This window comes from Fukomys damarensis, unplaced genomic scaffold (assembly GCF_012274545.1).
Source record: "Fukomys damarensis isolate Sample0158 unplaced genomic scaffold, DMR_v1.0_HiC HiC_scaffold_5, whole genome shotgun sequence".
Lineage (NCBI taxonomy): Eukaryota > Metazoa > Chordata > Mammalia > Rodentia > Bathyergidae > Fukomys > Fukomys damarensis.
In genome coordinates, this window is record NW_022900917.1 from 15,507,601 (window position 1) to 15,534,614 (window position 27,014).

Genomic DNA, 27,014 nt, shown 5'->3' on the forward strand with positions numbered 1-27,014 from the left:
AAGAAAAACCGAGTTTGGCAGATGGAATTAAACTGCATTAAGAAAAAGGTAAATTCTAGGGCCATGGATTTTGCTCAGTGGTTCTACTGCCTGCCTTGCAAGCATTAAGTCCTGAGTTCGATCCCCGGTGCCAAAAGGAAAAAAAGAAAAGAAAAGAAAAAGGTTAGTTCAACGTGCTTGTAGATTTACAAGACTAAACTAGCAAAAGTTTGGTAGAAATTCTGTGCAGACAGAAGAACAGAGCCAGTTCACTGTACAAACAGGTCGGATTTTGCATAACCAAAACAGAAAAGATACTTTACTCTCATCTCCACTGCCGTCTTCATGTTTAGTTCCACTTCTCTTTCCATTTTCATCTTCTAAATTCTCTACTTCCTCAATAACCATCCTCTTCCCTTTGGTCTGGGGCTTACCTACAGGTTCATAATTGTTCAGATTTCTTTCAACCTCTGACAAGGTTTTCTGCAACACAATCATATAAAAGAAAGTGTTTTTCTTTACTTAAAAAAACCATTCCTCCAGGTAAGAATATATGAAGACATTAAAATATAAAGATAAGACTTTTTATGGAGGTCTAGGTTTTTTTTCAAGACAACTTCATTCCTTTATTTGACCATAATTATACACACCCATTATATAAAAGAACAACATTAGAGTAATAAGTATATTTTAGATTTTACATTATTGTATATGGCTCATTTTTTTAGTTAATTTTTACACATGGTTAAGAAAAAGATGCATTTGGATAAGGCCTGAAAGTTAATATGTAAACGTGAAATTATGTAAGGTCATAAAATTAAAAGTGACTTTTCTAGTTTCAAATTTTTCTTTTATGATACTCTTCCATGGACAATAAATATCACCATGTGTAAAGTAAACACAAACAGTATGCAGTAGGTACAGTAGGTAACCTGATAGGCATGTGTGGAAACTTAGGGACAACCTGCTGGAGGAAAGTGCTCCATCTCTTTCTCCCATTTTCTGACCATTCTGCAAGCAAAGGCACTAAACTGCCTTTGATCTAGTCTTTAAAGATGTCTTACCGAGAACAATAGCCTTGGAAAAAGAAATGGCATTTCACTGGAGGTGACAGAGCGAGTTTGTTTGTTCTCCAATATAATAAAGATGCTATTTCCCCTTGGAGCAGAGACCAGGCAGTTTGTTTACAGCCCCCCATAAAAGATGATTTCCTAAATTTGAGTTTCCTCAGCCACACGCAAGGCCACTGAATGTGCAGCAACCATTCGGGCCCCTCTGTGCCATCCCCAGGAGCCAGGGGAACTGACAAGAATGTGAAGCTCGTCTGCTGGGTGTGTCAGGAATAAAAAGTCCTTTATGTCCGACCCAAGATATCTTGGCTCCTCTGCTAAATCACCTACATCACCTTAGTTTGCAAGTAGGATAGAATCTCAGATCCTTCCCAGTCCCTGACACTTACCTCAGCTTTTCGGTCGTGATCTGGAGCCCTGTGATTGCATCTGACTTAGGCCACGCTGTCAGGCAGTGCACGCTAACAGAAAGACACTCTTCTATGGCCATACAGCTCACCCCTAACCCTACCTAGAAAACTTCTACTCTGCATAATAAATTGAGATTAGCTCAGGGAAAAGCACTGCCTAGAACACTGTAAGAAAGAGAAACATTAAATATTTGACACTCAGTGATAGGTTTACGCTTTCGCACAATTTCTTTTTTAAGAGTTGTTTTCTTCTACTTCAAATTTATGAGAAGTTTTCGGTGTCTGGGACACCCTACTTTTTAAAGCTATGACCTAACGCTCAACGTAATTTATTCAGCAAGGTTGGTACAATTTTAATATAAATTCAGAAACAACAAATTATAGAATTAGGTGAGAGATCACTTTATACTTACCCTGGCCAATTCATTATGAGGTTCCACCTCCAGTACATTCCTCAAGTCTTCTATGGCCTCCTGGAGCTTGTTTTGATGTTTATAAGTAGTGGCCCGGCGCAGAAGAGCTGAAAATGTACCAAAATAAAAGCTATATGTTTCAATATGGCATTATGGTTATAACATAGTTTGCAAGTGTTAAAATGTAAATAGCACAAGACACTTTATGATGTAATTATTCAAAGCTTAAATACACCCATTTTCATATTATGGAACATACAGGAAATGGTCTTCTGGAAAGCAGAATAGGCTACATTGGGCAACTGTGTCCTCTAATAACCCTAACTCTAACCCGAACTCTGACTGGCTCCCCCAAGACCAGAGAGACTCTGTCCCTTACCTCTTCCTGTTGTGACACATCATCAAGAAGCTTTTTGCTAAAACAATAATGTGTTTCTTCTTATCATCTGCACTACCAAGGAAAGTTCCACAGCATCCTAAAAACTTAGAAAATCCCTCATTGAAATTTAGTATATCACTGACCAGCCTCTAGCTCAAAATATGGCATGTTAGTAAAATCTAGTCAGCCATCTCTAGAAATTGGGCTAGGGATTTAACTCAGTGGCACTGTGCCTCCCTCACCAGTGCGAGGTCCTGAGTTCAATCCTGGTACTAGAAAAAAAAAGGGGGACTGGAAGGATTTACTTAGCACAGGGGACTGGGAGGATCCTGATGATTAAGTCAGCAAAGGTTCTGAAACTGAGCACACTAGAAATTTGCATCTGATTTGGGGGAAGGTTCTGATTTTAATTTTATGATTATTTAATAATGACGAGTGACTTCTTAGTCCCATCATTAATCATTATATAATGAGAGGACTTTGTGTAAGAAATCAATATATTGATAAAAAATTAGGCTCAGTAATTCTGAGAAGTGAGAAGTTTATATCTAATATATGTTAATATGCTATTTTAAAACATATTCATAAATTTAACCGGTGTGATTTTAGTCTTAGGATGAGCCATGAAAACCTAAAGGATAAATCATTTTGTCATAAATTTAATTGATATAGTAGCATTGTGCCTTAAGTATACTTTAGCTACTGCCACTGCTACTCAAATTTCCAAAAGGAATGTCCATGAAGAAATATACATGATGTAACAATTATTGGATTTTTTGTGGGGAGTAATTTTTTTTATTTTTTAATAATTTGATAGTTACAAGAAGTTGCAAAGATAGCACAGAAAGTTACCGCATACGTTCAATCTACTTCCCCTAATACTAACATCTTTCTCAATCTTTTCGGATTATTAGCCACCTCAGTATGAATAATCAGGGATTTAAATTCCAAGGGAAATTCAAAATTAAAAGTAAATGCATGAAGAGCTGGGGATGTAGCTGAGTGGCACTGTGCCTGCCTGGTAAGCGCAAGGTACTGAGTTTGATTCCCAGTATGAGAAGGGGGGAAAAAAAAGAAAGAAAAGTAAATGCATGAAGGTGATGAGTCACATACAGAATTTTTTTTTTTTCAGTACTGGGGATTAAACTGAGGTTCTTGCACTTTCAAGAAAGGCATGGCTCCACTGAGCTAAATCCCCGGCCCCTCACATATAGAAATTTGACTTTATCTCAAATATGTTTAATGTAAATATATTATCTACAAATGGTCTCTAATGAATTTTGCTATAAATATAAAAGTGTTCAAGGACTATTTTACCCTTTATGTTTCCAGGTTCTAACTTCAAGACCTTTTCACAATCCTGAAAAGCACGATTCCAGTTCTGCAGTTTGATTTCTGCTTGAGCACGATTGTTATAAGCAGCTACAGTGGGGAGCGCAGATATGCTCCTAGAAAACAAAAAACACTTACTGGCAACAGGCAGGCCTAACCTAGACCTAAGAATGTACAGAAACAAAGTTGGAAACAAATAATCATAGCCTCTGCATTAGTGCAAAATAATTAATAAAGGAAGAATTTAATGTCTACTTGGCTATGGCTTAACAAATTGACTTGGAATGCTGTGAAATAATGAATACCCAGCTATAGGAAAGATAAAGGCACTGGCACACTGAATTTACCAGATCAAGAGAGGAATAGAAGGTACAACTGGAAAAGTAATCAACATGGTCATTAAGCGGGGGTGGGGGATTTAGCTCAGTGGCTCTGTAGCCTGCCTTGTAAGCGCATGGCCCCGAGTTCAATCCCCAGTACCAAAAACAACAACAAACATGGTCATTAAAGATCAGTAAAGATGATTCAATTACTTAGTTCTAAGCAAGCATTAGTGATTCTATAAGCACAGTTTGTAGCAATATTTTAGGAATTTCATCTACTTTTCATAGATTAAAAAGTTCATACAAGTATTTATTGAACATCTGCTATGAACCAGGCACTTGCTGGGAATTGAGGAGAGAGCAGTGGGTAAGTGGGCTCTGCTTTTAGGGAGCACACAGTCTAGTTAGTATCACAGCACGAATTTACATTGTATTTTGGCAGGTACTACAAAGGAGAAGTGAGACTGCTTCAAAAGCCTCTGAACTGACGGGTCAGTGGTATCAGGGGTAGATGGAGATTTAACCTACTTAACCAGATATCCTGAGGGGTTAAGAAGATTTCCCCCAAAAAGTAAGGCACAGACCAGACTATAACAGTTAAGTCAGGCGAAGCTGGAGGTATGGCTCAGTGGTAAAGCACTTGCCTGGCATATGCAAGGCCCTGAGTTTGATCAAAAAGGTAGAAGAGGAAGGAGAGAGAGAAGGAAGGAAGAGATCGAGGGAGGGAGGGAGGGTTCAATAGAATTAAGTGGATCATTTTAGACAGAGGCCTCAGGGTGTACAGCGGCCCTGTGGTGGATTAGGTCTAGGCAGTCTGACCACAGAACCCAAGTCAGAACTTTTATGCTGTGTAGATTTTCTGTCAAGTTCCTTTCAGATGGTTTCTGTTCTCTCTAAAATAGGAAAATTAGGTCTTCTGTCCAAGGCAGGGGTTGGGTGAAAACTTAAGAGATTTGAAAAAATACTGAAAAGACAAAATACTGAAAAGAAAAATCACAAGTATGGAACTTTAAGTGATTCTGACATAGACTATTTAGTTTATATTTTTTCAATAATTAAAATGTTATCATTTTTTAATGGCAAGTTTAAACAACAAAAATCTGTTCACCTTGTATAATACATTATAGCCTCTTCATAATCTCCTGAGCTGAAAGCTTCATTTCCTTTTTCCTTTTCACGAGTAGCAAGAAAACCCTTTTCTTTCTCAGTGAGACCTGGAGATAATATTGTCTGTTACATGTGAACATATAATGTAATAGAAGTTTAAATCCAACAGCGTTAAAAAATTTTTTTTTCAATGCCACGGATGGAACGCAGAGCTTTGGGCATGGTTAGCAAGTGCCCTACCACTGAGCTGCAGCCCCAGCCCCTAAGGATGCTTATCTTTTTTTGTTTTGTTTTGTTTTTTGAGACAGGGTCTCACTATGTAGTTGAGACTGACCTGGAACTCACTATGTAGTCCAGGCTAATCTCAACTCATAGCAATCCTCCTGCCTCTGCCTCCTGAGTGCTGGGATTACAGGCGTGTGCCACCACGCCTGGCAAGGATGCTTAACACAAGTAGAAAATCATAAATGAAACAAAACTTAAAATAAAAAGCTGTCCTTAATTTAGGGACTGTTAAAAAAAATCATTCAGTATTTTTTAAAATTTAGATTTTTTTTTTAATGATTAGCTTTGTTGTCCCCTATGTACTTCATCATCTTTTTGTTGTGAAGCAGAAAGAAAAATATATAATTTATAGGAAAGAGAGGATTTCTGGAAACTAATAAAAACAAGTGAATTATAGTAAGAAAAATAGGCTTATATTTTCAAGTCTTAGTAAATCTAGTTATTATCCACATAAAATTAATTAGTTAAAAGGTACAAATGAACTTGTTAGACACAGTCAACTTTATGAGAAAATCCATACATTTTAATAGAAATATGTAACACTCAAAGAAATTATTTTGTAGGTTGACAGTTGTTATTACCATTAGAAAATGTATTATTTTCCCCTATTACCTGCTGTATCTATTTTTGTCTCAATTTTAGATAAATGTGACTTGTTGTCTACTATAGTCTCTTCTTTATAATCTTCATCAATTTTTGAACATTCCTTTTCCACATCAAATCTTAAATGGAAAAACAACAAAAATTGAAAAAAGATACAATATTAGCAAGAAAATATATTGAATTACACTGTGAGTGTCCCTAATCTAAAACACTTAGGCCCAGCAAATAAAATTTTGCTTATACACAATAAGATAGCTTGTGGATGGGACCCAAATCAAAACACAAAATTCATTTCTTTTTAAAGTGCTTCTTTTGGTGGGAATCTTTTTTTTTTTTTTGGTACTGAGGATCGAACAGGCGGCGGAACCACAGAGCTAAATCCCCAGCCCTTGTTTATGTGTTATATTACAACCTATACACGTAGCCTGATCAAATTTAATGCAATATCTTTAAACATTTTTGTAAATGAAACAAAGTTTCACAAAATGGAATTTTCCACTTGTGGTGTCATGTCAGTGCTAAAAAGCAAGTTTCACGTTTTGGACCATTTCAGATGTTTGGATTATAAAGGCGCAACCTGTTCTGTGCCTTTGAACATATACTTAAAGCATGCACAATGGGTTTGTTTTTCAAGTCATATCCATTCTTTCTTAAGAAAACATACCATTAAGCAAAGCTTTAAATATTAAACAGATCTAACCTGTTCAGAACTCTGTCATTAAAACTGTGACTAATTTCTCTCCACTCAAAATGTTTATACTTTTAAAGTTTGGACTAGTATAAAGAGAGCAATAGTTAGTTTTGATTGGTTTATAAACAAAAAGATGTACTAATTTTTATTTAATAAAAAAAGATCGAAAGTGCTTAGATTCGATACTTTCATTATTCTACTAAAGTAATTTGATACTTGGATATGTTCAGGTTTATAATAATTATTTTTAAAGTTATTATAGTATATAATGGTAAAGAATTTTTCAGAGACAAATTTTATATAGAAATGTAAAACATACTTATCCCACTCTGCATAATCCCTTGGAATTTTCTTTTTAGCTGGTTTATTTTTAGAAGAATATTTTTCCTGAAAGAATAAAATCATGTTTTATGAGACATTTAACTAAGATTAGCAGGGTTTACTATATATGCAACGCAAGTAAAATATTGAATTAAGATACAAACAGAATGAGTAAAAAAAATAGGTAAACTTGAGGTTATAACAACTTCAGTATTATAATAATATGTAACAGGTAAGAGAAAGTATTTTAAATTTGTAGTTAGTTCTGAGAACAATCTGTAGGCTTTTATATACATACACCTATGTATGTATATAAAATTTGAAAACTTACACATGGATACTTCTTATTAATTTTTAATTTTTATTAGTTCATGCTTGCATTACATAATGATTACAGTCAGTGTGGGGAACTGGTACATGTATGTAACTCAACTTAATTCTTTTTACTTTCCCTGTCCTCCTCCAATCACTTGGTGCACTAAATTCTGATTTATTCTTTTAAAACCTAGACATTGGGGAAATAAGAATAATTACTTTGCTGTACCTCTAATAAAGCTGCTTTGTTTGTGATGACAGACACCCAGCTTGAGCTAATTCTATTAAAAAAGAATAAATCCATTTATGTAACCAAACTTATGAAAGGACAGGGTTCCTGCCAAATAAAGGGATTCCTATGCCTTCTCTCCAGGGCCCCCACCACTACCGCTGTGCCCCAACCCATCTCTGCTCCTCTCTGCCTGCTGATTTCACTTTCCTCCAGGGCTACCTGCTTTCTCTTGGCAGCAGGAAGCATGCCCACAGCAGGCTGGGTTATACTTCACAGGCCTCATCACAGAGGAAAAAGGAACTGTCCCTTCTCTCCACCTTCTGTTACAGAAGTTCCAGGGAAGGATTCACTGGCCGCCTTGGTCAGGAGCCCATCCCTAACCAAGTACAAGCTAAGTCTCAGACCCACTGGGGTTCTGCACTAGATGGCAATAGGAGGAACGTAGACAACAGTCATTGCATTCACAAGTAGTTAGCCTTCCAGAGCCATAGTACATATGCTAGATATTTACCAAGGAATGCTAACTTTAAAAATACCTATCTGTAGCCTGAAGAAAGGGAAATATAGCACATTTATAATAAAAGTAGCTAGTGGTTTGTTTTTAAACCACTACATATCTTTACTATCACTAATGCAGGTGGCACTACTTAGTTTTAAAGGACACCGGTTGCAAATCAAAGGTGTATTTGTACGTTGCTCTCTAATACCCACCTGTGACAAAGAAGTATCCTAAGGGATGAAAAAATGAATATGAATTGGTTTGATTATAGTAATCATTTGACAATATGTGTATGTATAAACATGCCACATTAATATATATACACATCATGTTAAATATATAATTCGCATTTCTAAATTATAATCCAATAAAGAAAACATTTAATAAGTAAATAAAATGAATGTAATCAATAAGAATCTCAAGACATGGAATTGGTGTATGGGATAAAATATACTATACAATATTATATTTTTATACTATAGAAAAGGACAGCACATGAGAAGCTGTGGTAGGAGGATTACAAGTTCAAGGTCAGTATGGGCTACAAAGAGAGTTCAAGGCCAACTAGACTATGTAGCCAGATTATGTCTAAATAAACCTGGGTGCAGGGAGCAAAGGAGGACAAAAGGTAATGCTTCTGACTCTGAAAGATTAGGGTATGTATCCCTTCCATATAACCCATAGTACCCTGTCCTAATTTCATACCATGTCAGTGAGGTGCAAAATAATTTTCAAACTTCTGAAAATAATTGGTCCTTTGGAGTTGTGCTGCTCTTCCAAACATTCACACATTTCAATATACAGTTAAAATCACATTATTAATATTCCTATGGATCTCATCAGAAAAGTCTTTAAACTATGCTTTAAAAGAATCATAGGAGGCCACTGACTTGGAATGAACTCTTGCACTAGATCCCCACAAACAAAACCAAAATGGAATCATTCATGCTAAAGTTGTACATCACTACACAAAAACTAAGATATTGGACCTTTTCAGGAAGGAGAAAGGGAGATTATAGGCATATCTCCAAACAGGCCAGTTTTATCTTGTAGGAGAAGGTGGGCCCCTATGTTTCAAGAACAGTAACCTGATGCTCACCAGTCTGCTTTTTATAGTCTTTGTTCTTGCTCATGACACCTAATAAAAGCCAACTATTCTGCCATATGCAATGGAAGACCTTTTAGAAGAGATACCACTCCAATTCATGAATCCTTAATAAAAAGCCAATTGGATCTTCAAATTAAATTTGTTACAATTTTGTCATTTGGTCTTTTGACAAGTATCCCCCTGAGGAAATACAGTACTTTTTCTTCACAAGTAGGTATTCAATAAATGCAAAGGAAAGTGAAAAACCTAATTTGTACCTGAAAGCTCAGATAGTGTCACTAGCAACAAACACTGTCAGTTGTTTTTCTTAAAGTGATGGGTCCTCTGTTCATTTAACAAAATGCCCACAAAACCCCAAGTCTGCATAACCATAGTTTGTCTTGTTAACCATCCTTTCAAGTAAGAAAAGTGTTCCCAGAAGTGGCCACTTCAGCTCAGAGATATGCCATTTCATTACTGAATAAAGCACTCTCTACACACTTCTTACTTTGTCACACATACAAAATAAAAAAGACATATTGTCGAGGTTCAAAATTATACAAAGTTATTATATTGTTTCATGAAAGGTATTTTTAAGTTAAGCTGGAATTTTTTCTTCGTGTGGATCAGTACAGTTTGATACTACTACCTTCATTTATGTTAAGGCACCAGGAGTTTTATTCTAGGTGCAAATGTCAATACACTGGAATAAACAGAACACTAATATTATTTTTAAAATAACTTTGCTGGGCACAGTGGCATGCAGCTATCATCCCAGCTACTCAGAAGACTGAGGAAGGTGCCCAGGAGTTCTAGGCCAGCCTGAGCAACATAGTTGAGATTGTTTCAAAGGCAAAACAAAAACACAGCATTGACTTTTTGGACTCCTGGAATTCTGGAGGCCTTGGACCAAACTCTGAGAATCACTGTAACATTAACTTATCTACCACAATGGACTATAACCTTTGCAGGGAATCTCCATGTTGATTATGCCCAAAGCAAGCCATAAGCAGTACAGGCTGTAAAGAGTTAACCCCGCAAGTGGCTCATTTTAAGAAGTGAGTCTGACTGAAGCTTACAGTGATTCATAGAAGCACCTCATAAGCACTGCAATAGTGCACAGGTTAGTATGACCTTCCTGCTAATGGCCACAGTGGAGAGAAAAGGCCTGTGAAGCTGTGGGGCTCAATATGAAATAATATAGTAGAAGGGATCAGAGTAACTTGCACCCAAACTCCATTCCCATGACTAAAAACTTCTTAATTAGAAGGACAAGGTTCTAATTACAACTCCATATTTTGTCTGTTCTGTTCCTAATTCAAGAATGCTTTGTCTTTTATAAGTCTTACCTGCATTAGTATCCATTGCAACTGCATGACTACAGGTCCTTGCTCATAGCTATCTTTTACCCCAATTTGATTACCAATAAAAAGCAGTGGCTTGGGCTGATCAGGGCCTCTGCTGGTTACTCAGCACTGGCCATCCTGGCTCCCCACTTTTTTCTTTAATTCTGTCTTTGAGGTTTTTTTTCTCAGCCCTGTGTTCTATACTGGGCAGGAGACTGGAACCTACTGCAGAGGTCTCCAGTACTCCTGATGGCAAAGACTGAATATTATTCATTGTTATAATTTTAAGGCACCAACGTAACACATAGTGTTCCATTAATAAATATAAATTCATTGGTTACAGATAGTGGCCCCCCTCATTCACCTGCATAATTCCTAATGAAGGGTAAACAAGTCCAGGAAAATAAAGTAATAGAGAGCAGAGCAATGAAGAGCTACAGATGTTTTTAAAATAAAATTGAAGATTCAAAGAAAAGATGAGAATAACAAGAATGAGTTAACCCAGAATGAAAAGACTTTGGTAGCCATCCTATCAGAAATGACAAGGACAGTTGGATGTCAAGAGGCCCAGTTTCAACCTGAACTTAAATAGCTGCACCTGGAACTCCAGCAGGCCCCTTCTCTGTGAAATCTCTGCTTAAAAAGGAGAGGTTTACATGACAAAACAGGGACCAACCACAGAGAGATAGGGATAAGAGGAAAAAAAAAAAAGAAAAAATTTGCTCTCAACAAAAGAATGACATGTATAAGTGCATGATGGTATTTGTTTACCATTTTCAGTCTGCAGTTCATTAAATCACATAATAAGATATATCTTATGTTCCTCTACTGGATATATGAAAATTGTTCCTGGAAAAATGGTACACTGATGGAACCTTATGGGCTCATAAAAATTGTCAGAGCTGAAGAGACAGGACAGCAAAAAGAAAAAGAAGGAAGGTGGTAAACCCAAGATGTAAGACTTCAAAGGAAACTGCTTTATTTTTATCTCTCTTATGATGCAATATGGCCTACCAAAGGCAGTGGCAGTATTGGCCAGCTCCAGCCCCTCCAGTTCTCCCAAAGGAGATCATGCTTTGCCTACTCTGATTGGACTGAGACAGCCCCGTCAGCAAAGCCAGCACCTTTTCCCTACACCCAGCCATCCCCACCCCACACAAAGGTCTACCTTGATAACATGAAGACCATTGTTTGAACCACGAACTGGAGGTAAATGATCTCCTACTCCAGGGAATGTTTCAGCTTCCTGAAAGTGCATTCCAGTTTCTTCTTTTTTAATTTCTGCTACCCAACTCTAAAAAGAGTAAAAGAAGGTGAATGTACAGTTTGAAATAATTGAGGCATTAGAAAGAACTGCACATCCTCGTTTCCTACGAGTCCATTTTTAGGTGATAATTCGAGATGTCATTCTCTATCTCTACCTTTCCTTTTCAATTGTGGCAAACGTCATAACATAAAAATTTGCTTTCTTGGGGGTTTAGCTCAGTGGTGCCACATCTGCCTGGCAAACACAAGGTCCTGAGTTCAATTCCCAGTACAAAAAAAAAATTGGCTTTCTTAGCATACAGTTCAGTTTTGTTAAGCATATTCACATTGTGGTTGCTTGTCCTACTTACACATGGATATGTACATTTGTATATAATCCTCCAAAAGACCAGATCATAAATCTAAATAGAGTCAAAACTATAGACTTTCTAGGAAAAAACTTAAGAACCATGGGTTGGGCAAAGATTTCCCAAATAGAGCACAAAGACCTAAAGAAAAAAATAATTTCATCAAAATTTAAAACTTTTGCTCTTTCGAAGACACTGTTAAAAAGAACGGAAAAGGAAGCCAGAGAGTATCAGAAAAATATTTGCAAAATGTACATTTAATAAAAGACATATTTTCCATCTCAATAATGACAACACACACAAAAAAAAACATTTTTTTTTAAATAGGCAAGGGATTTGAAGATACTTTATATAAGAAGAAACATGGATGAGGGCCAGGATTTTGCTCAATGGTTCCACCGCCTGCCTCGTAAGCGCAAGGGACTGAATTTGATCCCCAGTACCAAAAGAAGAAGAAGGAGAAGAAGAAGAAGAAGAAGAAGAAGAAGAAGAAGAAGAAGAAGAAGAAGAAGAAGAAGAAGAAGAAGAAGAAGAAGAAGAAGAAATATGACAGCACGAAGCATTATGATAAGACACTCAGCATCATTAGTTATTAGAGATATGCAAATTAAAACCACAATGAGATGCCATTAACTATCTAGTAGAATGGTTAACAATAACAAAACTGGCAATATTAAATATCAATCAATATATAAAGCAACTGGAAAGTTTATACATTGCAGACAGGACTGCACAGTGGTTCAGCTGCTTTAGAGAACATTTTGGCAGCTTGTTCATCAACTGTAAATAAATGAACTGTGGGAAATCCATACAGTTTGATACTAAGCAATTCACAGGAACGAACTATGGACACCTGCAACAACACAGATAATCTGGAAAGCATCATGCTAAGTGAAAGAAGACAGACACAAAAGACAACATACTGTTGATACATCTAAAAAAGGCAAAATCATAGTGACAGACAGCAGTTCAGTGCTTGCCAGAGGCCAAGATGTGGGGTCTGCACTAACGGTAAAAAGGCAAAAGGAAACTTTTTGAAGTGATGTAAATATTCTCTATCACATACATTTATTAGAACTCGGTGAAATGTACACTGTAAGGTTGGTGACTTTTATTGAATATAAATTTTACCTCAGTAAGGCTGATTAAAAGTGTAAAGATACAAACAGGTCATTAACAAAAGAAGAAATTCAAGTAATACACAAAAAAGATTCAACTTTACTAGCAATAAAAAATATACTACTATAATTTTTCAACTATGAAACTGACCAAATGATTACAGTGTGCAATGAAGATAACTTGAAAATGGGCATCTTATATCCTACTGGTGTGTCAGTATGAAGGTACAGCTTTTCTGAGAATACAAGAATGTTTCAAAAGCCTTAAAAACATTCCCATAATTTGCCCAAATATTTTGGATTTAATAATTTATACAGAAGAAATCACCAGGCAGGAGCAGAGAAAGACCACAAAACTATAAGCAAACATGTTTACATAGCACTATTTATAGAAGTTGACTAAATTATGATTCTTTTAAAATTGAGGTGTGTTATATACATGAACAAACTCCCCATAATGAATGTAATCATTCTGTACCGCAAACATGTACTGATAAACATAAAAAGTTATTATTCTTTTTAGTATTATCCAGCCATCTAAAATACATATGCAAAAGCAAATTCACAATATTTTTCTAGATATAAAAAGCAACAAATACTTCCTAATTATCACTAAGGGCCCTTTATTGATGAACAAGAAGCCTAAGATTTCAGGTAAGTGAAGCAGACATATCTACAACATCTCTTCATTGTCTGTCAAAAGCCTGTGTTAACCTCTACCTTTATGTCACCATCGATTTTTTCCCATTCTTCTGTTGTAAAACTGGATGCTGTCGCTGCAGGTTTATCTCTCCACAGAGCTCTACTTCCAGGAGCTAAGCCCTGAAGGCGCCTTTCACAAAATTCTGTAAGTTCAGGATAATATCCTTCCTCGCCAGACCTAAAAAGTATTTGTAAGTTTAGCGTTAGCACCTTATTTAGAAATCCCCTAGACCAGTGGGTTGCAAGCTGGGTTCTGTGGAGCCCAGGGGCTCTGCAGAGATCGCAAAAGCTATGCAAACCTGAAGGTTCAACACACACACAGCCTCTGTTTTCTCTGTTCATCTGTGGAGAGGTACAGGAAAGGGAAAAGGAGCCCCAAATAAACTAATTTCCATCACACACTTTAAAAGTTAAATAAATACCAGTTTCCTTCCTATTTACATACATATGATCATTTGTACATAGAGCAATCATAAGCATGTATGTGGAAACTCAGTTTTAGAGGTAGGCAGAGCAAATGTGGGCTTACTTTTCAAGCAGGAGTTTCTGTTCTGTTCAGAGCTCAATTTTTGTTCAGAAAAGGAAGAAGAAGAAAATGGCAGAGAAACAGCTTAGACAAAACACCTCTAAATTCAACTGCCAAAGAAACAGAGTTCTTTCCTTAGAGAGCTAACTAGAAGCATCTCTTCTTTTTTGTTTGTTTTTAAGGAAAATCAATAATTTTCCTTTCTCTTATAGGTTTGTTCCCACTTAAATTTCTAAAAAATTACAAATAAAATTTTTCCAAATTGATTTTTAAAAAATAATTCCATGTCAATATCATATAATTAGACTATTCACAGGATTTCTTGGACCCAATATTATAACGGTGGCTTCAAACTCATCCCATAAGTTTTTCATTTAAAAAAATCAGTCCTTGACCAAATATAAAGGACAAAGTGGGCACACAGCTACTCGGGAGGCTCAGGCAGGAGGATTTCAGGTTCAAGGCCAGCCTGGGGAACTTACTGAGATGCTGGCTCAAAATAAAAAATGAAAAAGGAGCCAGACATGGTGGTGTGTGCGTACAATCCCAGAACTCTAGGAGGAGACCAGCCTGGGCAATTCAGTGAGATCTTGTCTTAAAAAAAAAAGCGGAATGTAGCTCAGTATAAAGGTCCTGGGTTAAGGAAGGTACCAAACACACAAATTAATTAACTAATTAAAATTAAAATTAAAATAAAGAAGGGCTACTGTAGGGAAACTCGGGTACTTTGGCTAAGGCTGTGAAGGGAAGGGGACCTGGGAAGTAGTGGGTTCTGTGTCAACAGAGCTCCAGTGCAGGTGCATCTCCTGATACCCCAAGGTCAAAGGTGGTGTAAATAACTTACATAACCAAGGCTGTTATCGGCACAGGGCCACTACAATGCACTTTGCTATAAAGGTAGACTCAGCAGCCGAGGACTGCTGTGGGAATGGGCAGGCCAGGGGCCTGAGGACTGCTGGGACTATAGTGACTGGGGCTGAAAGAGCAGCCAAACAGATGGACTATGGCTAAGCACCTGAATAAAAGATGTCTAATCCAGGTCACAGCTCTGTGTCTCTTCTTCAGGCTGCCTAAATCTCAAGTGAACCTTCCCAGTCTGACCTGGTGACAAGACAGCCTGGAATATGGTTCAGTGTACAGCATTCCCTGGGCTCTCAATACCACACCAAATATATATATATGTTATATGTATGCATGGAAACATTCTGCTGAGAAAAACAAGTATGGTTTTTCATCTTTCCATTTCAGAAAGGATATATCGGTTATTAAATCGACTCAGGCAAGGAATCCAGGAGGCTAAAGGTGATGAAGGAGAAAAAGGAAAGACCACAATGATAAGGAAAACCACTACAGAGCTACAAGAAGACTGAGTCTGGAAAAGTAAGGTTTGTGCTCTCTAAGTGCCTTCTGCAATAGGACCTGTTCTCCCGAGGAAAACAGCTCTACAAACCCAAAAGAAGTATCCCAGGTTGCTGTTCCACAGGCAGTGTTTCTTGAAGTGGATTTCAGCTGGATGGTTAACACATTTCTGTGTTCCACCCTAGATTTCCTGGAGCAGAATCCTGGAAATGAGACACTCACATTTGCATTTTCAACAACCACATCTCATATATATCTGAGTTTGATTATCAGCACCCTGCGGGTGTACTCCGGGAAGGGCCCTAATTCTCTAATTCCTGATGTTACCTTCAGGTCACTGTGCCCTCTGTGATCAGCTTGCAGTAGCACCTGAGGATAGGAAGTGGCTGGTGAGATAACCTTCCTCCTGATGGCTACTTTCATAGTTAATGTAGAGGAAGCAAGAAAAACACCTTTTTGGGTACTCATTAGCCTAAGTCTCATGCTGGAAGTGGATCAAAATTAATGTTTTGGAACCCACCATAGGAAAAAAACAATATCAATACTTGAACATTTTCTCCAGTACTTCTGTTGTTGCTTCAACTTTTAGAAGCCAACGACAGCAGAATAAAAACTGGCATACCAAAACATAAAATGATTTTTAAATGCTTACCTGAGAACATAAAGAATTTTTTCCAGGTGTTTTATGTCCGAACATTTTTCAATATACTTGAAATCCAAATGTTCAACAGGAATGTTAAACGTTTTTGTTGCTCCAAAGCCCCACAGTGATGGATAATCTTTGGCAGTCATGGCTGAAACATAGTATAGGAAAACAAATGTGAACCTAATACATGTAATAGTGTCAGTTTGGACAGTAGTATCCATCTGGGTTCTCCAATAGGAAAACAGGTAGAGTCGTTTTTCCAAGGATGGAGGCTACTTATTTTGAACTTTCCCTCCCTGCCAATATAACATTTATGGAGTTAAATTACTGTATTCAGACATGGATTATCTCCTCCAATCTTCACTTAAATGAAGCTTGGATATAGTGACAAAGCTGGTTTTGGTGCTCAAATTACTTTTATTAGTTTTTAATTTTTTTAAATTTATTTATTTATTGATACTGGGGATCAAATTCAAGACCTTGCACTTGCCAGGCAGGCAGTGGCATCACTGAGCTAAATCCCTGGCCCTTATTTTTGAGACAGGGTCTCCCTTTTTAGTTCAGGCTGGCCTTGAACTCCAGGCTGGCCTCCAACTCTCAGCAATCTTCCTCCTCAGCCTCCATTCTAGGGTTATAGGCATGTGCCTTTAAATTACTTTGTGTGTGTGTGTGTGTGTGTGTGTGTGTACTGAGGATCAAACTTAGGACCTTGTGCTTGCAAGGCAGGCGGCAGCACCACTGACCTAAATCCCCAGTCCTAAATTACTTTTTTTAAAAATTAATTTTATTGATACATTTAATGTATACAATATAATGATATTCATTGTTGGAAATGTGTACCTTTACATAAGCCATCTTCTTATTTTCTAAATTACTTTTTAAAGTCTCTGTTAAAGTTGACTTTGAATGACTTTATACGCTAGTTGTTTATTAACATCCCAATTATGTGAGTTGGTGCAAACACAAATAATGCCCTTTCTGTAGTTTTTCCTTTTCCATTCCTGTCCTCATCTCCTATACTGCCATTCACATCAGTGATCAGTTCCCAGGACTATATTCTAAAGCACTCTGTACTTACCACTCACAGAACCTAGACTGTGAGTTAATTACGTCTCTTTTCCTCTCTAGATTGTGAGAGATCTTATTTTATTTGTCCTTATACCTCCAGAACTAACATAATAGGGTAGTATTTTATATTCTTTCAGGAATACTTGCAGAATTGAATTGGGAATAAGAAGGTCTTGAAGACTTTTACTCTAATGACACTGCTGCTAATGATGGAGATAACAATTACTGCAAGACTTATAGTTCATACTGTATGCTGGGCATTATCCTAAGTATATGAAATATATACTTAGCACTTATTATTTAATTCTCCAACTGGGTTTTGTTTTACGAAAGAGCAATAACAACTGACATTTATGGAGCTGGATTACCATGTGCCGTACATTACCTCATTTTAATCTTGAAAACCACTCTTATGAAAGATATTAATAATTCTCCTAGAGCTAGGGGTGTATCTCAGCAGTGGACCAATTGCCTAGCATGTATGAGGCCATGGGTTCAATCTCCAACACCAAAAATAAATAAATAAAATCATGATGATAATTTATAGATAAGCAAACTAACAAGTCAACTGTAGAAATGAATCTAACAGAGTGCACATACTTAGCCATCATACCGGTGCTTTTCAAACTATAGGTGGCGGTTCATGAAATCAGTTTAGCGAGTTACAATGAGCATTGTTTTATAACAAGATAAAATTGAATAAAACAGACTACCTGGCATATAACATTAAACATTATTTTATAAAAAAATAATTTTTGGTGGGGCTACCAGGAATTGAAATCAGGCAGGATCTCACATTTGCCAGGCAGGTGCGGTACCACTGAGCTAAATATCTGGCCCAAAAATAAATCTAATTCATACAAGTATTTCAATATGACTTCCCTCTGGGAGTCTGGCCATATAGCAGACTTGTGTGGAGAAAGACCTGTGACAATTTCTCCATATTCCTCCTGGCTTGGAAGTGGGTATGGAATATAGACATACTCCTTAGGCTTCAGGATGAGATCCAGCTGAGAAACTAGACGACTTTTACAACATACTGCAGGCCTCAGAATGCCAACTGGCTCCTATCACAAGGAGAGTAAGAAGAGTGAAATTAACAGGAAGGAAAAATGAAGAACTTTTACATTATTGACACTGCACAGAACAGAATGGGGTGCCTTGAGAGAATTTTCTAAAGAACTGAGGGTCTTTTGTGAGATAGAATTAAGCATCTAATGGGATTAAAATAGATTAAGGGAACTTGAAAGTATCTTGCAACTACTGACATTTTGATTTGAATAAAATATAATGAAAAACATAAAAGGATAGAACCATCTCTTACCGGATCAAATTTCATTCTGAACACTACTCTAACATATCTCAGAACTTTTTCAAAAACTACCGTGCCTTTTTTTCCCCCGTAGGGTACACCTTCTCAACATTACTAAATGCCAATTCTGAAGTTCTGTAAGGTCTCCCTCTATTTGTTCTTTTGAGAGCTCTTCCACGTCTCTGCGAAGTCTTTGCTTCTGGTTAGAAAAATGTTTAGCTCTAGAAGGATTTAATTTCTTCTCTGTCATACTGATCCACGTCCACTTCCCACATAATCAGCTTATCAGTGGCCTGCAGTACAAACTGCGATGGACTCGTGGTAACCCTAGTAATTTGAAAACCTGGCATTTTCCCACCCAGGCACCACCTTTCTAGCATCCTCGCTGCCGAGCGCCCCCTGCTGGCAGAGTATGGAAGGAAACGGCATCCTGTTGCCCTGGCAACAGTCTCTATGTACACTCTGGCCCCAGAGGATAGCAGGGTCGCAACTAGGCTGCAAGGTCCACAGCCAACCTGCAGCTGTTTGAGGTCTCTCCTTAGCCCCCGGCTTTGGTTTCCAGGGATGCTACGTGGGTCAACCCTGAGAACTACCGTGTTGCGATACTATCCCAACATCTGCTACCGTCAGTTGTCTGGACCTGGAAGTTCCCCCACCCGACCACGTGGTCCTCTCTCCGTGCCAGAGAGCGTGTGCTTCTCTGCCTTTCACCCCCGTTCCCCAAAGAGAGGCCGTGAAGAGACGGACGTTACTCTACACACCAGTACTCACCTGGTTCTCAGACCCGGCTCCTCCGGGCATGCCCAGTCCTCGCGGCTGGGACTGGAGGACTAGCGGGGCGGAGGTTAGGGGCCTCTGCCAGGCGATTGGCCGCCCCCGCCTGCCATCCTGCTGATTGGCCTCGCAGGGTCCAGCCCCCCTCTCTCCCCTTCCTCTCCTTTTGAGTTTGTTCCGTGTCGTTAAAACTCAGTCACTATTCTTTAACCCCAGACTGCTGTATTCCTGCTAAACAGATATCTAGTCCTATTTAACTATTAAGGCATACAGTTTCAAAACCTGTATTCACTGATCTCCGCTTTAAACAAGAATAAATGAAAGACAAGATTCCCTTCCTTTTTATGCATTGCATTTTGGGAGTGCTGGTTATGAGCAGTCAGATACAAAGATGTGGAAGACATTATACAATTCAGTTGAACACACTAGGTCACTTGTAATTTCCATTTGAAATACATTTCAGACTAGTTAAAATAGATAATAAACCAAGCACCTACTACAATGCCTAGCACATATTATAGACAGTTAAGTTAGGTAAAAATATTATAGGGATTTAGAGCTGAGTCCTCAGACAGTCAGGACAAAAGGTAGAAACACACTACAACTGTGGCCAGAGATACATGAATTAGAAGCCAGGCCTCAAGATGATGACAAAAGGACCAGGCCTAGAAGGAATGAGGTGGTAACATCTGGCATCTGTCTCCTCAGTGGGTGGGACCCCCATATCCATCATCTTCCTGAGTTCTTCATTCTTTCCATGTACTTTTGCTTCCCCATTGTGACTTGCTTCCCCTCTGGATCACCCATTATCAAAGCGACTAAATTTATAATCTTATCAGTAGATCATAGCTCTAACCCATGTTGTACCCACAGTTTTTGCCCTATAAAATCATCCCTGTAAAGTGAGGTCCTTGTCCATCCAATGGGGACCCCTCCTCTCAGGAGCTATCCTGTCAATAAATATTTTCCTACTCTTAACCTCCATCATTCTGAGAACTCATTCTTTGAATTTCGAGAATACGAACTTAGCCTATCAGACATCTAACATGTTGAGGGTTATATTTCCCTTATATCATCTGGAGGTCCTATTTCAACTCCTGTATCAAAAGGAGCTTAATAAACTATCTTCTCTCTTTGCACTTAACTTACAGACTCTTGGCTGGGGATGTTAGTGGTAAAAAAAACATTCAAGCTATGATTATATTATCGCTTCCATTGCCAGTGCTGGAAAATGTTACATTTGCATGTTTTTATATAGACTCAAACTTTAGAATGTCTTAGGTTGCCTTACTAAATTATCATGAGTGTCACATGTTCCAGGTCTTGCAAAGTCATTTCATGTCTCATTCCACATAGCAAACTTCTTCCAAAATTATGTCCTAAATCTCAAATAATAGCCACTATAATTTCACATCATTTTATTTCTAGCTGAAAAAGAAATCATTTTAAGTATCTGGGAATGGTAGTAATTCTACATGCCCTGTAATTTTCTTGTTTTGTTATAATTATGTATACACTTCTGCTGAATAAAAAAAGCACGATACAAAGCAACCTGAAGGAAAAGACAATGTAGACAACTGAAAATCCTCACTAGTCTTTATAGACACATAACAAAATACCGCATCCAAGAAACAAGGAGATATAGGAGAGGCCTACGTGGCCAGCTAAGAAGGGACAGTCTAGGTATTTGGACTCAAAGACTCACACCAAGGCCCATATGGTTTAGTGAGCTCTTTATCGTGCAATGTACCAATGAGTCCTATTGACTCAACTTCAAAATGGGATCGTTACATCTCATTCCTTCCACAGTAACCACCCTGGCCCAGCCATTGTCTTTGGCATTACAGATGGCCCTTCTTTTCCTCTGCTGCCACCTGACCCTGTATAGTCCATTTTCATACAACAGCAAAACCATGTCACCCCCTGCTTACTGTCCCAACTGCTTTCCAACAGACATTCCTAATTTAGCTGGCTTCTGCCTACCTTTGCAACTTCATCTCTTCCCACTACCTCACTGTTCAGTCTGTCACAGGGTTTTCATTTTAAAAGGTGTACAAGATGAGCTAACGTCCCACCCCAAAGCTTTTTGTTTTGTTTTTGGTACCGGGGGTTGAACTTAGGACCTTGCACTTGTGAGGCAGATGCAGTGCCACTGAGCTAAATCCCTGGCTTTGTTTCCTCCAACTTAGTAATGCTCCTTGTTTTCCTAAGGCTGGCTCCTTCTCATCAGTCAGTCCTCCACCCAAATAACCACTCATCTGACTAATCTTCTACACAAGACTTCAGAAACTGGGGATGTGTGGATCTGTATATATGAGGAAGCAACTTATATCTCTTTATATTTAATTATTTTCTGATTTCAACTGTCTTTCATAATTTTACATGGACAACAAATACACTGGTATACTCTGTCCCAAATGGTGCTATCATGTTTACAATGACAAAGAACAGTGCTTTCCAAGGAACTTACTTAATTAGATCTTTAGAGAGCTCTACAAATCCAAATTTTTAAATTTTATTAAAAGTACAGAGAAATAATTTTAACCTTTATTATATGTCAGATTACATGTGATAAAATTAAATAAGTCATATAATTGAATGAAAAAATTCTTCATACAAATTATACATCTTACTACAGTTTGGTTTTGAAAATGAAATATGAACACAGTTGTATTCATAAGTGTGTTAAATCAAAAGCTATACAACGAGAAACATTAAGGGCAAATCCAAGTACCACTGAAGACACTTCTCTGAATTTCCGTGTTTCATCGAGCATCAAAAACCACCACTGTGTTTAAATGAGTTAAGGGCTAAAGCAGTGTTTAAAAACAATATGAGATTTAACGTTATCAAATCACTTTCTCTTTGCAGTAAGCTAGTTTACTATTTTTTAAAATATAATAGAATTATTTACTGTAATTGGAGATTATCTTTTAAAAATCTTCACTTAATACTTTTTCCAGATACAAAAGCCAATGCACCAAAAATATTAAGCAATATTATTATTATTATTGCTGATTTTAAAGAATTTGTTAGTTACCACATAACAACTTATTCCCAGTATTTGGGCTAATATGTAGGCCCTACTTTTTTTCATTAGGTAGCATATACAATATTTATATTTTCTTTGTATAATTTAGTTTGTCCATAAACTCAAGTTCAACAAGGAGTACTTCTATTAAGTAGAAGATTCCTAAAAATATACTAAAGAGAACCAAAATGATTAGTGTTTATTTACAGCCCATACACTGGTCTATGAAAATGGTGATCCTGTTTGTTTCCAAAGTAATCCAAAAGTTATTACTGTTCTTACCATAACTTAATCTGTATCAAACCCAGCATTATTCTTCATTTCCTCTTCATATTTAGAAAGCATACTTAAAAGGATACATCTTTTAGTTCTTTTCTTGTACATTATTCTGTATCCACATTCTCTACATCTGATTGGATCCCTGGATTTAATTTCATTTTCTGTGTGACATTCTAGAAAAAGAAAACACATTTATTCAATGGCTAAAAGAAAAAATTACAGACAAGCACATTATTTAAACCATATTTTCCGCCCAAGCAACCCAAAGAACTAAAATACACTCAATCTCTTTTCTGGGGGGGAGGGTGTCTTATTTTATTAAAGGATGAGAAATATGTAATTATTTTGAAACTTTAGGCAAAAAAGAATGAAAGTTTAAAAGAAAAACCCTGTATAAATTATAAAATTCCTATAAAACATAATTTAACAGAAATCTTTTAAAATTTTTCCTCTTCCCACTGCTGCCTCCCAACTCCACAAAAAAAAAGAAGAAATGGATAATTTTCCTCTATTTGTCTGTAAACAATTTAATGATAAATTCTGGTATGGTAGAATTAGAATTGCAAGTACTAAGATCTAACTTCACATAACTCATTTCTGAGCCCTGAAGCCCTCATCTATAAAACATTTAAAATTTTGGCTCAGAGAATTGGATGATTTTGTAAAGTACCTTCAAACAAAAGATTTCAATATATATTTCTTTTTTTATTAAGTTTATTGGTACATTTAAAGCAAACAATACAGTTACATTTATCATTGGGATCTTGTACTTTTACATGATATATCTTGGTTCTTGTTTTTTTCCAATATATATATTTCTTTAAGAAAAAAATTTTCTTTCTTATTAAGAATACATTGTACAGTTGTTTGATTCCTGAAATTAATTAAGCTGCTTTTAAAGACTTTGGCCTGTGTTACACAGACTTTGCATGTTGCATATGTCACAGAAACAGGGAAAACAAGTTGCTGTCTGCCAACATCTTGCATCAGATAGTGGTACTCTTTTTAGTAACACGTAATCTCTTTGATAAAATCAGATACTCATAAAATTTAGAAGTCCAGGGTGACGGGCTTGCATTCAAACTTTTTTTAAAAAAAAATTTATTAGTACAGTATGTTACAGTCATAGTGATTACATTCATCATGGGGAGTTATGTACATGTACATAACATATCTTAGATCTCAATATGCTGATACTGCTAAATACATTAAGTAGGAAAGAGAAGGGCAATGAAGTATCCAAGTGAATTTTAACAAAATTTGTTAAGATCGTTACTTTGTCTAAGTGCTACTCTTACCTCCACAGATATATATCATTGGCTGCTGCTTTGGAGGTTGAACGTCCTTCTGAGTGTCCATTTTAAGTTTCTGAAATCACAGATTCAAATACTGAACAGTATCTCAAAGGAGCTCCTCACAAAATCAACCAAGCCCCATTTTTCTAAGTAGAAGCAAACAAGTTTCTAATTTCTGATTTGTGCTTTCCCCCCAAGCTCTGTGAGTCAGGTCTAAAGGACAAAACACGAAGTAATGAACACTTAACCCACACTGGACAAATAATAAATACCTTATACAGTAGGGTCAGGAAGTATAACTTTATAGGTGAAGAAACTGGAGCTTAAGAAAAGTTAATCTGCACAGTGGCGCTCAGCTACAAGGCAAGGGCATTCAGATATGACCGAAAAGCTAGCGTTATCACTTAACAGTTTCAATCTCCAGCCGGAGACAGTTAAAAAAAAAATTATATTCCTTGTGCCAAAAAATTACACCACTCACAGGGGAACAGACTAACCAAAGGGATAAAAGTAACGAAATAGCTCTCAGCGGCTAAACAGCTAAACTCAAATCAAAGCACTAAGAGCACAGTCTCTATCCCACTCCCAACACTAACCCTACCGGGACCTTTTTAACTGTTAGCACCTAATTTTCGTCCAAGTAGCAACCCCAACACACACCGTGCACACGCGGCTCCCAAATCGCAAATCATTAATACCCTACCTGGGAAACACTGAGAAAATTCTCACTCGGCGTTTCCAAACAAAACCTCGCTGGTCTTGGTCTCAGCCAACTTCCGTCGCTGACAAATGACGCACATAGTCTCCGCCCCTTCCGCCTTGGCATCCCGGAAATTCCGATCGCGCAGACGACGCAAATCGCGTTGGTGCAGTTCGCGCGCGCTGTAGGGACGGTGAAACTTTGGGACGCTTGCCGCCGCCTTTGTTAGATCTCATTGAAGGCTCCAAAAGGTTCTCCATCATTGCAAGTGCCTATTTCTCTCCTAGTTAGTTTCATTTCCCGGCAGAGCAAGGCATTGTGACAGTTCCACAAGTGGAAGGATTATGTTTCTGTCTAAAGAAATTGGTAGGAAGTAATACTTTTCTGGAAGGGCCGAGGGTTGGAAGAGAAACAGATGACAGGTGTGAGTGGAATCCTAAACTAGCTGTTTAGGATTTACACGGAAAAATAGGCTCCACCAGTGATTTCACGTATAAAAACACTTTAGTGATTGTTTTTAAAATTAGATGTGCATGCTGAGGTACCACGGCAGTGACCTTCTATTTCTCTCATAAATTCGTTTTTCCTTTCCAGTCCTTTCTCTCCTAGGCACCAGTTATTCCTTTACCCCTCTTATTTTCCTTTGTAAAGCGAAGGCTGGCGTGAGGGCCGCTAAATCATTTACTCCACTCAAACCTAAGGGATTTTGGTAACGTTGCCCTTCCTCAGATCCTCTGTCCCGTGTTTTCATCCATGGGGGAGTAAAATGACCTGTTGAGTGTAGGTATGTTCTTTCAGAGATCAAATTTTTAGTGAGATAACTATATTCATTGAGTTCAGAATACTTATATTTGTTAATTTCACAGGAGATATTTTATTTATATTAGAAGTAGGACAAAGAGAATATTATTTAAATGCAAAAATAGTAATAAGTTGTTAACAAAATTAATGGAAGAGGCAGCTGCCTCGCCTGCAGTTGCTGGTGCTGGCACAGGCTGTGGCACAGCAGACACCTCATTGGAGGCTGGCCAGCCCGCAGTTGGTGGTGTATGGGTAGCCACGCAGTATGGCCAGAGCATCTGTTCCAACAACCAAAGGGACAGGCATTCCAACTCCCAAGGACACTCAGTAACTGTCTCAAAAGAGGTCTGTGTGCGAGGTCCCTCCAACACAAGGAAATCAGGGTACTGTCTAACTTTATCGTGCACTCACTACCCTACTAAGCACCTAAGGGCCACTTCTGCAAAATTCAAGCAAGAGAATGAAGGAGAGAAGGCTGAGCTTCAGTCTCAAGTTTGGAATTTCTAGCAGATGCCAAAGCCAAAGATAGTGAAATCAGCAGACTTCAAAGTGAATTAAATGCAAGGAGGGAAGGGCCCCAAACACCAATGGGACTGATGTTTCAGACCCAAGTTCAGATGGAACATACTCTACCAGGAGGCACAGATCCTTTGATAAGAACCTTTGAGGAGAAGAACACAACCTTTTCAGAAAGACCTTGCTGACCTAGAAGAAAAACTGACTTACCTTGAGCAGTACCAAATTCAGAAGAGGCAGCAAGTCACACTGGTGACAGCAGTTGACTCAAGAGTCAAGCTTTGAAAGCCCAACCAGAAATGAATTGTCAAGTGAAATTGATCAGTATTTTTTAAAAAAATACATATGAAAATACATTAGGGACACTCAGTTCTTCAAGCAGTTATTTTACCAAAGTTTCTTTGTCACCAGATGCCTCAGATTTTGAGCACATCACCACTGATACCCCATCTTGGGCTCTGTCTTCCACTAGCAGGCATTTTAAGAACTCCAAATGTTCAACCACTGGGAGTTCTCCAAACAGTATGCGTGAGCTCTCCCTATCTTCCCTTACAGAGAAGATACAGAAATGGAAAAGAATCACCACAGCACTACAGGGGAGCTATAGGCCACTTTACAAGATTTATCATATCAGCAATAAATGGTGCAGGAACTGACAGCTGAGAATGAGAAGCTAATGGACGAGACTATTTTAGAGACATCTTTCTACCAACATCAAGAGAGGGCAAAGCAGCTAAGTCAAGAAAATGAGAAAACCAGGAATTTGGCTCAGTGGTTCTGCTGCCTGCCTTGTAAGCCGAAGGGCCCAAGTTTGATCCCTGGTACCACAAAAAAAAAAAAAAAAAAAAAAAAAAAAAAAAAAAAAAAAGGAGAAAGAAAAAA

The 27,014-nt window shown here is 37.7% G+C and overlaps 2 protein-coding genes and 1 pseudogene across 2 annotated transcripts in view; 1 reads left to right on the top strand and 2 right to left on the bottom strand.

Annotated features, from left to right (window-relative positions):
* Spag1 (sperm associated antigen 1) overlaps nucleotides 1–16,768 on the bottom strand; it is a 46,064-nt gene extending 29,296 nt beyond the window's left edge. Inside the window, exons 1-10 of the mRNA XM_033758945.1 lie at nucleotides 16,363–16,768; nucleotides 13,844–14,003; nucleotides 11,561–11,686; nucleotides 8,172–8,189; nucleotides 6,912–6,979; nucleotides 5,911–6,020; nucleotides 5,015–5,120; nucleotides 3,569–3,699; nucleotides 1,873–1,979; nucleotides 262–462 (exon numbers count right to left, since the gene is read on the bottom strand). Of these exons, the coding sequence (XP_033614836.1) occupies nucleotides 262–462; nucleotides 1,873–1,979; nucleotides 3,569–3,699; nucleotides 5,015–5,120; nucleotides 5,911–6,020; nucleotides 6,912–6,979; nucleotides 8,172–8,189; nucleotides 11,561–11,686; nucleotides 13,844–14,003; nucleotides 16,363–16,577 (1,242 nt within the window). The 5' untranslated portion in view covers nucleotides 16,578–16,768. The remainder of the gene's footprint in view (nucleotides 1–261; nucleotides 463–1,872; nucleotides 1,980–3,568; nucleotides 3,700–5,014; nucleotides 5,121–5,910; nucleotides 6,021–6,911; nucleotides 6,980–8,171; nucleotides 8,190–11,560; nucleotides 11,687–13,843; nucleotides 14,004–16,362) is intronic.
* A 5,279-nt stretch (nucleotides 16,769–22,047) lies between these two features.
* Nucleotides 22,048–24,921, bottom strand: Polr2k (RNA polymerase II subunit K). The gene is made up of 4 exons (XM_010619549.3): nucleotides 24,819–24,921; nucleotides 24,119–24,188; nucleotides 22,901–22,993; nucleotides 22,048–22,298 (listed from the first exon to the last, which is right to left on the bottom strand). Exons 2-4 carry the CDS (start codon nucleotides 24,177–24,179, stop codon nucleotides 22,276–22,278), a joined length of 177 nt encoding a protein of 58 aa, XP_010617851.1. The 5' UTR covers nucleotides 24,180–24,188; nucleotides 24,819–24,921; the 3' UTR covers nucleotides 22,048–22,275.
* A 29-nt stretch (nucleotides 24,922–24,950) lies between these two features.
* LOC104859075 overlaps nucleotides 24,951–27,014 on the top strand; it is a 3,474-nt pseudogene continuing 1,410 nt past the window's right edge.